Raw genomic sequence first — 13,115 nt, forward strand, 5'->3', positions numbered from 1 at the left:
ATTTTTTAAACAAGGAACAAGTGGATCCACCCAATTATTAAAATAAGGAAAGTCTGTTAACAGCAAGCTAAAACCTCGCGATAACGAGAGCCGGCTTCTATCAACAAAGCCGGCACTGGGGCCTTGGTCCACATCGCCTCATTCACGCCCTGTGACCCCCAGAGAAGGTGCCAGCTCTATCCGTCAGTCCGTCTGTCCATCTGCACTGTCCGGAGGAGGAAACCCTGCGGATCAGTGATCAAGTGCTTGATTCCGACCCAGATCTCTCTGGCCTCAGGGCCCCGCCCTCTGCTAAACGCCAGCCCCGGGAGACAGTGCTTGAATTTACAAGCCCGTTGTCAGGAAGGGCGGCAGTGAAGACCACAGCTTGCGCGTGTTTGGGGGCAGGTCGACTGAGCCCAAAGGGACACGGCCCCCGTCCATCGGGGACCTCCGCACACGTGTTCCCGCCCCCCAAGTGGCTCACTGCCCAGTGGAGCGAGTGTGGACAGACGGGGACAAGACAAGGAGTGGGATCCAGGCTGCACTGAGCGCTGAGGGACCAGCCAGGAGGAGGGAAGGAAGCGGGAAAGTTCCTCCCAGAGCTGGGGGTGGAGGAGCCTCCTCGCTGGCCTGTCCTTGTCCTCTCAAGCATGGCCCTGACCCTGCCACCCTCCCGCTTACAACCCTCCAAGGCTCCAGATGCACCCCGAAGCCCTCCGGCTCCGGCCCCTCCCACACCTGCGTGCTCCCTGCCTCACCTCCTGAAGGTGGCTGTTCAGATGCCGCCTCCTCCGAGAAGCCCTCCCTGAGTCTGTCCAGGAGAGCAGCAGCACGCCTCTCCACGTCCCCTCACTCTGCTCTGGGTCTCCCCCAGCCCGGCCTGATCCTCTCCCACTTGTCAGTCCCCGTGTCTCCTCCCGCCAGCTCGGAGCCACAGGCACACAGGGCTACAGCACGTCCCCAGCTCCTCCTGGCCCTGCAGTCGCGCCCGGCACGCAGTAGGTGCCCAGTGAAGATGGCAGATGCAGGAGCACGGTCTCACAGGTGTGGGTGGGCACGCCGTGGGGAATGGGGCAGGAGTGGCCCCTGGGGCCCCCGTCTACATACAGCCCTTCCAAATGGCCTCGTCTTAACTCAGGCCCCTCAAAGACCCGTCTCCAAACACAGCCACATTCTGATGTATTCGGGGCCGGGACTCAAGTATGAGTTTTAGGGGTCCACAAGTCAGCCCACGACAGCTACTTTGGGTCATATTGTCACAAAATTCAAATGACATGAACTTCTTGATTACAAACGTCATTCGTGCTGAAATCAAGGCACCTAAAATAAATCTTAAAGAACACACAATTGTTTATTAATTAGCATGTTTTTATTTCAAGACATTCAACATCACCAGCCCCTCAACAGAATGCCCAGATACACAGGATAACCCAGTTCAGTCATCTCTGATGCTTTGACAGCCACAAGACCCTTACCGTCGCCCCCGCCCCTTTTTTGTCATTAGAAAGGTGTATTTGTCAAGGTAGGCGGGACAGAACGTAGTGTATCTAACTCTTTCCAGCCTGGTCTATAACACTAAGATATTCAGACATGCGGTGTGCAGGCTTCCATCTGTCCTTGCGCCCTGGGCCTCCCAAGCTTAAAGGCTATTAACTTGTTTGGACATATTGTCATTCACTCGCCTATCTTCCCAGGGGGGACATTCACATTAGCTATCAGTTATCTACTGCCGAGCTTAAAATTGCCCCAAAATGATGTGGCTTCAAACAACAATAAATATTCATCATCGTCACAGTGTCTGTGGGTCCCAAATGTGGGGCGGGCTTGGCTGGGCTCTGGCTTGGGGTCTTTATGACGTGGCCAACAAGAAGTCGGCTGGGGCTGCATCATCCGAAGGCTCGACTGGGGACGTGGACCTGCTTCCGGGATGTCCCTTCACATGGCTGGCAAGTTGGTGCTGGCTGTTGGGGGAGGCCTCGGTTTCTCCCTGGGTGGGCATCTCCCAGCCCTGCCTGGGTGTCCTTACAACAGGGAGACCGGCTCCCCCAGAGCGAGAGGCCCGAGAGAGGGGAGTGAGGGAGAGGGGAAGCACCAGGTGGCGGCTGTCCTGGCAGTGCCCCAGCCTCAGACATCACATAACTCCTGCCACAGTCCGTTGGCCGGAAGAGAATCACCGAATCTAAGCAGGGCAGACGGTCAGGCCGCTTCTGAAGGGAGGAATATCAAGAATTCCTGGCCTATCTTTACACCACCAGGAAAGTTCCCATTTTCTGCTGCTGAAGCAATGCTGTGAGGCCTGTTCTATGCACGTTCTAGACGTGCCTCCTCAAGCCGGCCTCCCCTGTGGTTTCTCATCCAGCCTGGGTCCCGCACCATCCACCTTCAAACAAGCACAGCCGAGGGGGCCAGGGCCAGGCTGGCTGCCTCAGATCCAGCAGGATTTACCCTGGGGCCAGGGCCTGTCCTGAGTCACACGGGAGAGGCACGGACCCAACCCAAACCAGCAAGGAAAACGGAAGGGATGGACACCGGAAGGACAATGAAAGGCCACGTCTCTGAAGGCACGAGGCACACTCAACAAGGGGCCTGATCTGCCCAGGCTGCAAGGGCGGGCCCTCGAGTGCATGAGCGTGCAGACTGGAGCCCTGTGGCCGGAGACCCGCTGCCCCCATGGCTCTGCTTCTTCACGGCGACATGGAGCAGCCCTGGGGGGTCCCTTCTTCCCCAGCTCCTTCCAGGCCGTGGCCACCCACGCGAGCAGGCTCTCCTTCTCGGTCCTGAAGCCACAGCCCATGAAGCGCGCCCACTGAGGACACAGCAGCGAGCGTCTCCCGGGGCAGAAGCGTGAGTTCCCTCCTCTAGCCGAGGGCCCAGAGGAGGCAGAGCGACCTGCTTCCTTCTTCCGCTCCCACGGTGATCCAACTCGGGCCGGAAGCTGTCTCCACCTGGTGGGGCCACTGAGGGGACCCAGCGGGTGGTTGTTGACCTTGTTCCCCGCCACAAGCTCACAGTCTGGTCTAGGGTGCACCTGCTCAATCCAGGGGGATTGGGGGGTGGGGGTCCCGAGGAGCATCCCTGGTCCCACCCACTCGATGCCAGGAGCACCCACAGTGCGACAATCACAGATGTCCCCAGACACTGTCTGGTTGAGAACCACTGTCTGGGACAAGCTCGATCCCAGGCCACCAGCTTTGAGGTCCAGGCCACAGGTGGGCAGCATCATGGCCTGGTCATGCCTGGTCCAGACCCTAACCAGAAGGATCACCCGGACACCACGGGCTGCCCTGACTCAGGATCAGCCTCGAGACAGCACGTGTGCGAGTGTAAACTAAAAAGGACATGCTTTTGTCGTATACGACCCTGAAAGGTAACGCTTAGGCACCCAGGCCCCTCTGCCTGGATGCGACTCAGTGTGGGGAGATCTCGGGTGTTCTGTGTGCATGCAGCGCGGCTCCCAGCAGCGGGCCTGTAAATGTCACAGCTGTGAGCAGGCGGGCTGGCTGTGAGCTGTACAGGGTCAGAGTCAACATCAGCTTTAAGTTCTATGTGGGATGGCATGACACCCTTGACCTCACCAGAGGTCACCCCCTCCCACCTGCTCGGCTGCCGGGATGGAGCATCTCTTCCTGTGCGAACAGCTGAGACGCTGGGGGCGGGGCAGCAGAAGGGTGGATGTGCTGACGGCCCAGCGGGCAGCAGGAGCCCTCCTCCCGCTCCCCGAGGCTGGAAAAGGCCTCCCGTGAAGGGTGACTGGGGTTTCAGAGACAAGGGCCTGTGCGGACATCGGCATGGGAGAAAGCACAGGGGCTGATGGAACCTGTCCTGTGTGCTGAGGGACAGGGCATGGGGGGGACAGGAGGCTGGACGCTGGGCTCGGGGCTCTCAGATGCTGGACAGAATCCAGATTTTACCCAGTAAGCCATGGGGAGTCAGCGAGGTGTCCCATGCCCAGAGCGGACCTGTGTTAGGCCGTTATGATGGTGCTACGGACTGAACTGTGCCCCCACATTCACACGAAGCTCTAACACCCAGCGAGACTGTATTTGGAGACGGCGCCTCTAAAGAGGTAATAACGGTTAAATGAGGCCATAAGCGTGTGGCCCTGGTCCTACAGGACTGGGGTCCTTCAAAGCAGACAGACCCCGGGGATGCGATGGTTCTGCACAAGGACCGGTTTAGAGCTCGAGTGGGTTCAAACTCAGACACTAGGGGGAAGAGCCACAGCCGAGGGCCGGGCACGGGCTCCGGGCCAGACCACCGGGCTTCTAATCCTGGCTCTGCTCACTGGGACCTGGAGCCAGCCACTTACTTTCCTAGCCTCAGTTTACTCACCTGCAAAAGGGGGACACCCACCTCTTGAGACGGTGTGACAATTAACCAAGAACTCAGGTGTCACAGTGCCTCGCGCAGGCAGGAGCTCACACGGCAGGCCAGGGGGCCCAGGTCTTCCGATGTGAAGTGAGGCTAGAAATCGGGGGTTTTGTAAAGTCTCCTAATTTTTAAATGCTGACAACTAATTCAAATAAAGCAGCAGAAACCCGCCACACAGGCAGAGCAAGCAGGTGCGAGCCTCAAGCGGGGCTGCAGGCCGCCAACTTTCAACCCCTGACCAAGGCGAGGAGCTGGGGTGGGGGCTGGGGACCAGGAATTAAAGGTCACAGATTCGCTCCTGGCGAAGCCTCCTGGGACGCAAGGAGCCTAAACATCGTCTGCAGCCGCCTGCTGTGCAGAGAGCATGCCACTGGACTACAAGGGCGAGGGCTGCTGTCTCCATGACACTGAGGACCCGGCCGGTGCTGCCTGCCCGGGAGGGAGAAGAGCTGGGCAGGAAGCCGGGGGCAGAGGCTCGGGCGCCAGTCAGCGCAGGGAGAGCAGGATCTGAGCGCATCTGTGAGCACGCAGATCGCTGAACCCCGGCCGGTGGCCTCGGCCTTGGGTCCCAGGCGAAGGTCATCAGTGGCTTCTGGTCTGCACATTTGTTGGGGGGTCGGGCTTTTCTGGGCACACCATCTAGATGAGATTTTAGGATGCAAGGCCAAGCCAATGGGGACAGGGAGGCCAGAAGATGGAAAGAACGCACTGTAGGCGGCCAGGTTCCCGACCCAAGGCTTGCCGGGTTGGGGCGGGGGGAGCGCACACGCTCTGGCTTACTCCCAAAAGGCCCACCCCACAGACACGCGGGGCCCTGCGCGCAGACCTCACTTCGGAAGGGCACAGCTGAGGAGTGCCCGGCAGGTGACATGAGGTCTGAGAGACAGTCAGGAAGACGGGTCACCCTGAGCTGGCTGTAACAGTGATTTCTGCTGCATACTGCTTTCCAAGGGTCGTACTCGATGGGAACACACACGCACACGTGCGCGCACACACAAACATTTAGCCTGAGAAAAATAATCAAGTGGAAAAAGATTTTCCCGGCCTCACAGTGCTGAGAAAGCTCACAGAGCCCCCACTTCTGGAATCGTGGCCTCTCCCTTCCAGGGCGCGCTCCTCACCCACTTACTGAGCCCCTCCTCCTAACTCTCCCGAGGGCGGAGACCACGCCAGACAGAGCCCAAGCTGAGCGCCGAGGGTCGGAAAGCTCTGGGCGAAGACCACCATCCCGCAGTGCGCTGGAACGAAAGGTCCCCTCCCTCGGCCTCGTGCCGGAGCCCAGGCTCCAGGAGCGTCTGGGAGCCCACGCAGGGTCGCCAACACTCCAGTTCAGATGGGGCCTTGTGAGGCACGCAACCGACGCTGACACGGCCACTCGAGCCATCCCTTGGGGCGTTTCCCGTCTGCTTTACTGGCAGTCGGATCCCATCGCCATCACCTCCTGGGACACGCAGACAACACACTCGCCCTGGTTTCATCTGGCACTTCAGTTCACACAGGCTTTTTATTCAAAACATACAACAGATTACACATTCATCCCCACATCGATTCTGATTTTTTAACAGAATTTGTTTTACGCTGACAGCCTTCCGCGCATTCTCCACGTGGAACGCCCATTTCAGATGCAGACGCCCCAGAAACATCCCTCCAGGCTGCTGAGGGCTAGCGAACTACATCTGTGGGCTCCCGACAAGGTGACACAGGATTCACTCCCCAGCCCCACCTGCCACCTTCTTTACAGCAGAGTCAGAGTCTCAGCTCCCAGTCAGGGCCAGCCTGGTGCCCGGGGACGCAGCCACCGGCTGCTCGGCCGTCCCGAGGCCGATTCCAGAGACGGCAGACGGTCCTTCCAGAGCCTCGAGGGTGAGCAGACTCTGTGCGGCAGTGGAGCTCCTGGAATTCCCTTCATCCTCTGGATAGGAACATGGTCCCCACGTGGCAGGCAGCCACACGGTCAGCCCCGAGGGCCAGGTGCATGAGGACGCCGTCCAAATGGTCTTACGCGGGCCGAGCCAAAGAGAAGCGTTATGTACGCGCCTCTGAGAAGCAGGGCACGTGAAAGGACTTCCCACCAGCGTCGCTGCAGCCGTGAGGCCTCTCTACTGCTGTGACCCCAAGTGGGGAACGGCCAGCGTTGTGGGACCAGCAAGGGATTGTCTGTGGTTCCAACGCTCTCCTCTCCTGATGCTTGAAGGGGCGGAAAGACCCCACAGCCACGTCCACTCGGGTCTAACGTGCGCCTCTGAGTCAACAGAGCGGGCAGGACTAGACAGCCAATCTGGGGCTCTCGTGAGCAAGCACGACAGACGTCGAACCACCACCCCTCGATTCAGCCAACGACATTCTAAATTAAAAGGACGCCACTGGCTCTTATCCAACATGCGTCCAAAGGTCTTAGGCGGTAGAGCTCATGCTGCCCCGAGAGCAAAACTCATCGAGGCATTAACCTCGGTCAACCGAACTGACTTTCCCAAGTACAAATGCTCCAGGAGCACAGGGAAGCAACTCTCCATTCTTAGTCAACAGTGACAAATACGTGACCTAGGATACATTCATTTAAAAGGCTAATGGGGGCCAGCCCTGATGGTCTGGTGGTTAAAGTTCAGCGCTCTCTGCCTCGGTGACCTGGGCTCGTTTCCCTGTCACAGAACCACACCATCCGCCCATCAGCTGCCATGCTGTGGTGGCGGCTCACACAGAAGAACTGGAAGGACCTACAACCAGGATACACAACCATGCACTGTGGCTTTGGGGAAAAGAAAAAAAATAAAAAGGGAGATTGGCAACAGATGTTAGCTCAGGGCAAATCCTCCCCTGCAAAAAAAGAAGAAAAAAAGGCAAATGGACAGTGAAGTGCCACAAATGCAACTTACCTTACCTTTGGGGGGGGGAGGGGGGCAGGAAAGGAAATTGCCCAAAGCAAAATATCTACCAAAAAAAGAAGTTCCATTCCCCAAAACCTTTACAAATGAAGTTTCCAGCTAGAAGAAATCCCTCGGCCACCTTACCATGATCGTGTGACATGAAGACCACAGAAAGGAACAGGCAAAGAACTTGAGCTCCCGGCTGGTGCACAGGACAGAACAAGGGAACAAGGCCAACCAAGCAGACCTTGGGTGGTGCCAAAACTTTTCCCAATCAATATTCTAAAGAATATTCTATGAGTAAACGGCATACTTCTGATCAAAGGTGTCACAGACATAGAAAAAGACGTGCAAAGACAAAGGAAACAAGCAAAAATAATCTCTGCCTCGTCGAAGCGCCCCGATTTTGCTCTGAATGAGCCAGCATCGGTCGGCTTAGACGAGAAAGCTGTCTGAACAACTTAGAGCCGCGATGAAAACAAAACTGACATTAACTTTTTAATACAATAAAACCCCCAGAACCTTCTGAATTGACCAAAACCAGTCGATATGAGGGCTCCTCCTCCTGGCTGGGGTATGTACTGTTCCTTTTAATTACAGAACGTGTCTATACTATCTCCTACGTCAGCCTTTGGTGATAAACGTTTAAAAACATCAGGCAGAGGTCAGAAAGTGGAGGCAGGGGTCAACGGTCCCGCGGAGTCTGAATTTGGGGCTGGGGTTTAAAACTCCAAGGGGGGGGGCCACAGGCTCCGTCTCGAGTCCCCCAGACACCCCCTACCATCTTGGACTCGACTCGTTTATGTATGTGTCTGGCCCTTGATAATCCCTGATCTGAAGTTTCACGAACTTTCCATTTACTAATATAAAATAAAGAGAGAAGAAACACACGGTTTACAGACACCCTTTCTGCACGTCTTCCTTACGTTTCCACAACCACCCAGTTATTTACCCAGGTCGACAGTCGTCGTCCCCTTACCTCTACGGCCACACAAAAGAACACCGATGACACACATTGAACAAGTGAGCTTAAAAATCATTTGAAAATGCTTTTAAATTTGATATATCTGTTGACAATTCTAAATACGCATGTTGGTAGATCTGGGCAAAATATAAAATAAAACTACTAAAGATTCAGAAACAGAGTATGTTTAGGAAAAAAAAAATCTCTCTTAGGAATCTCCTTATGCTTCGATGTTGATGAGCTGACCTTGGTGATAAAATGGATAAAATAAAAATTCAAAATCCATACTTCAAAAATTTTACTGTACCTAATTTGCATGTGATCAGAGTTAAGATAACATAGCTCTGTCATTTGAAACGTTTTCTTTAAAATATATTTAAATCAAGTTTGTAGTTCAGAGCTGCCAGTCAAAATTTCCTTCCAGGGACTTCCTCCAGCAATCCTCAGATTGCCTCAGCCTCAGTGAGACGGGCCTTTAGAGAAACCACAGCGACTGCTCTCCGACAGGAAGACCCCCGCGCCTCGCTATTCCAAGGGCAACTTGCCGGCCATCCCCAGGGGTCAACGGCAGGCGCCCCCGAGGAGCATCACCGATCAGCCGCAGACTCAGCAGAGGCCCCACGGGCCCCTCTTCCAGGCTGGCTAACGCAGCGCTGCTCTGGGGTGTGGAGGCAGGAGTCCCGGGGCCCCGAGGCAGCGACAGCAGACTCCCCCAGCAGCCTGCTCCTTGGACTGAAGCTCAGGGGAGAGCTGGGCCTTGGGTGAGGTTCACTCTCGAGGGCTCTGGAGACCCGCGGGGGGCAGGCCGTGGAGGCCGGCCCAGGGCAGACCAGGCCCAGCTGTAGCTGACAGAGCAGGGGCTCCCGATCATGGGTGTTACCAGGGGTCTTCCGTCTGCCAGCACAGGGGGGCGGTGTGGCTCCGGGGCCGTCCCCAAGCTCTCCGTGGCCTCGAGAGAGACAGGTTGGGTTTCAGTCACCGTCCCAGCGACGCCAGCCCAGACACTTCCTTGGCTTCCCTACCTGGGGAGGGCGGTTTTGTAAAGTCTGAAGAACGTGGCCCTAAACCACAATGCAACTGGGGCCCAGAATGAGAGGGGCAGGGGCCAGGAGGTGCTGCAAACAATGACCACAACCCGCTGTCGTCCAGCGGGCCCCACGGCCACGCGCGGCGCTCAGGCCGGCTCTGCCACAAGCCCCCAGGCTCAGGCGTGCCCGTGTGGGGCAAAGGCACCGGCCCAGACCCCCCACGTACCACCCTGGGGACCCTAGGCCAGTCACTGTACCCTGAGCCTCATTCTCCTCTCCAGAAAATGGGCATCATCATACTGGCCTCAAGGGACACTGTGAGGACGCGAGGCGACATCAGCGTCTGGGACTGAGGCATAAGACAGACCCGATGACCAGCAACTTCCATCACTACCACCACCAAGCGAGTCTGAGGGCGTTCCAGCCCAACTGCCAGCCTCCTGACATCCTCCAGATGACGGAATTCAGTCCAAAGCTTAGGAAAACAGAGCTGCTCCCGATGGCAACCCCAGCATGACACCGAACTCCAGCAAAGAACGTGAAGGCAGCGGGAGCCACTCCGCGGGTGGCATTTTGACAAAACTGCTCCACACAGAGGGAGCTGTCGCGACACGGCCAGGCGGCTGCGGCCCTCCGGCACACAGCTCCGCATTCTCAGGTTCTCCCACCAACGCGATTCACCCTCACACAGCACCTGCTGGGTCCTGGAGCCGCTCTCGGCTGCCCAACTGGAAACTGCCCTCGGTCTAATCAAAAACACTGTCAAACTCAATTTCCCAGACGGGGTGAATCCTCAATGCTGAATACTTGCAGTGCTAACTACAAAAGGCTTACGAGATTTAAAAGACCTCATAAAATAAAATAAAGAAGCAACACTGTCCTCGGGCGACCGCAAACTTTCATTACGCCTCCAGGAGAGACCGTGCACCCAATTCTCACAGACCAACAACTGAAGGACCGTTCAGATCCCAACCCCATTTACGAAGGACGATGGAAGGAATGTTCCTGTCCAGGGCTACGGCTGTCAGTTTTAGAATCCAAGAAAACCCACTCAAAATTCCTCCAAGAAATAAACACTTGTCTCCGCCTCGGCAATCCATGAAAGGGGCTTTGAAACTCCTGTGGTCCAAACGCTACCGTAAAGCTGGCACGCACAAACTCTGTCATCTGCTCCGTTTTTCCGCGGCACATCATAAGAAACACAGACCGTAGAGGCAGCTAAAGGTTTTAGGCAAAGTTGTGTCCCCCAGCGTCTGGTCAACTTGAAATTAGGCAGATAATGCAGACAACTCGTTTCAAGCTTTTGTGAGACTGAAATTTAGTTTGCTATGACTCCCATGTCTTAGTTTTAGTTAAGTCCACTCTTTTCTCAAGGAATAACACACTCTCGGGGACAATTCTAAAGACACAGACTAATGGGACATTCGGTTCGTAGTAGTTTCGCATCCGTAGTTACATGCATATATTGTATCACGCAAGCCGTCAGAATACAGACAGCCGTGTTAAAATGTAGTTAAGTGCAGGGCCACCCTGTGGCCGAATGGTTAAAGTTCCGCACCTCTGCTTTGGCGGCCCAGGTTCGCGGGTTCGGATCTTGGGCATGGATCCACTCTATTTACTAGCCATGATGTGGCAGTATCCCAAGGACAAAACAGAGGAAGACTGGCACAGATGCTATCTCAGGGCTAATCTTCCACAGCAAAAAAAAAAAAAAAAACCCCACATAAAAATGTAGTAAGTGTATTAATTAAATTAAATGACAAACACACCTAGTGAAGCTCAGAAATTACCTATTTTATCAGTGTAAACACTCAGTTTTTTCTCTGGAAGGTAATCTTAATAGAAAGCACAACATTCAAGTGACTTTCCACCTCTGATTGACGAATGCACTGGAGAAAGAGAGCAAGCGAAAAGAGAAAGAAAAGCAAGAGCTGGCAGGCAGCAGAGGGGCGGGGCGTTTCCCAGAGTCCTGCTGCTTCAAGCACCAGCAACGGGAATGCCTCGGTGGATGAGGGGGACAAGGGGCAATCTAATACAGATGTACCGCTCCCTCCAGGACCGCAGCCCACACATCCTTTCCCTGATAGAAAACCCCTCACGAGCCAAACCCGACACCTCAGGGACGACTCGAGTGCGGAAAACATCAGCAGGACTTCTCATTTGCACGAGCATGTTCGGAGCCCACGGGGACCATCAAGGCACTATCACAATGACAGCACGAGGGAAACGTTCAGCAAAGCCCCGGCCCTCGCCTAAGGGGCGGTGGCAGCCGTGGCTGGCTCCTCAGGGTCCCTGAGAAACCGGCTGCAGAGCTTCCGCCAGGCTAAGGGCTGGAAACTGACACAAGGGCGAGGAATGAAAACAATGCGGGGGGGGCGGGGCACCTTCCCCAGGGACCCCAGCCCCGCACCCCTGCCCCAGACTTGGTCTTGAGCACCAGGCCCAAGGACTGAGACAGCAGAGCTGCTCCAAGGGGCTGGCCCCGGAGAACGGTGTGTGAGGGGGCGTTTGTACGTGTGGGGTACAAACATACCCCACATGTCTCTACCCATAGTTCCCTCCTTCTCCCAACTGGTTCCCATCTCTAGGCTCCTTCCTCTCCCTCCCCTCCCAAACGCTGGGTCCCCTGGGCCCCGGTGCTTGGGTAGATCCTCAATACCCAGACACCTGCTCCACTGAGTTCCAAGGTCCCAGGTCCCTCTACCCCCCCTTACTGCTCCCCTTTCCCCAGAGGCCCCAGGTGCCCCTCCTCCTGTAGGGTCTCAGGCTCTGGCCCACGTCAAGTCCACTACCCCCCAAGTCTCTGGCTGCTGCTCCGGGGATCAGCCACCTCCCAGCTCTGCATCCTCTCCCCTCTCCCCCCATCAGGGGGCAGCTCTGGCCCTCCACCCTTTGCTCTTCTCCCTGCCTGCCCAGGTACCCTTCCAGGTTGTTCTTCCCTCCCAATCAGGGGTCAGGTCCCCACCTCCACCCCCCTATCTCCCAACAAGGTCTCTGCTTCACCCCCTGCCCCACCAGATACCCTCCCTGGTCTCCATCGTCTCCCCGCCCCCATCAGGGGTCGTGACACCCCCGCCCTCCACCCTCTGCCCCTCCAGCCGCCCGCCAGGCACCCTCCCGGGTCTCCATCCTCTCCCCGCCCCCATCTGGGGTCGTGACATCCCCGCCCTCCATCCCCTGCCCCTCCCCCCGCCCGCCAGGCACCCCCCCCCAGGTGCGTCTGCTCTCCCCCCGCTCAGGCGCCGGTGCCCTCCGCGAGGAGCCCCTCAGGTACGACCCCCACGCAGCACGGCTCGGGGCGCGTCCCCCGACAGGCCCAGGGCGCCCTCCCACGTCAGGAGCCCTCCGCTCTCCCCCTGACAGACACGACCCGGGGCCGCGGCCTCCCGCCTTTGCGGCCATCTTAGCCGGAGCAGGGCCCCCAGCCCGCGTCCCGCCCGGGTCCAACCCAGACGCCGGCCCGCGGGTCCTCGCGGCACCGGGGCCGTTACCTGTACGGCGGACCGGCGCCCGGCGCGAAGCCCAAGTAGTGACTCGCCGCCATCTTGGCGTCTCCACCGCGCGCGCGCCCACGGGAGGCGCGGGGGCGGGGCCGCCGGCGCGTGACGTCACCCGGGGCCGCCCCCCGGCCGCATGCCGCTCGCGCCCCGCCACGCGCCCCAGGCCCCGCCCCCCGCGCGAAGCTCACGCCGGCTAGATTCCCTCCGCGTCTGGAGGACGTCTCTGCCGAAAGCCCCGCCCACGCCGAAAGCCCCGCCCCTTACACGGAGCTCCGCCTCCCTTCTGACAGCTCCGCATCCGGGGTCTCTGCTCAAGCCCCGCCCCTCGCCATAAGCCCCGCCCCTTACACGGAGCTCCGCCTCCCTTCTGACAGCTCTGCATCCCTCTTCTCTACCTCGAGCCCCG

The 13,115-nt window shown here is 57.5% G+C and overlaps 1 protein-coding gene across 6 annotated transcripts in view; it reads right to left on the reverse strand.

Moving 5' to 3' along the window:
* The window catches only part of ZFR2 (zinc finger RNA binding protein 2), a 38,180-nt gene extending 25,330 nt beyond the window's left edge, over positions 1-12,850 (reverse strand). For all 6 annotated transcript variants that reach the window (XM_070622581.1, XM_070622580.1, XM_070622579.1 and 3 more), the window contains exon 1: positions 12,701-12,850. In XM_070622581.1, the coding sequence (XP_070478682.1) occupies positions 12,701-12,753 (53 nt within the window). In that variant the 5' untranslated portion in view covers positions 12,754-12,850. The remainder of the gene's footprint in view (positions 1-12,700) is intronic.
* Between the last annotated feature and the right edge of the window lie 265 nt (positions 12,851-13,115).

The sequence above is a fragment of the Equus przewalskii genome, chromosome 6 (genome assembly GCF_037783145.1).
Source record: "Equus przewalskii isolate Varuska chromosome 6, EquPr2, whole genome shotgun sequence".
NCBI lineage: Eukaryota > Metazoa > Chordata > Mammalia > Perissodactyla > Equidae > Equus > Equus przewalskii.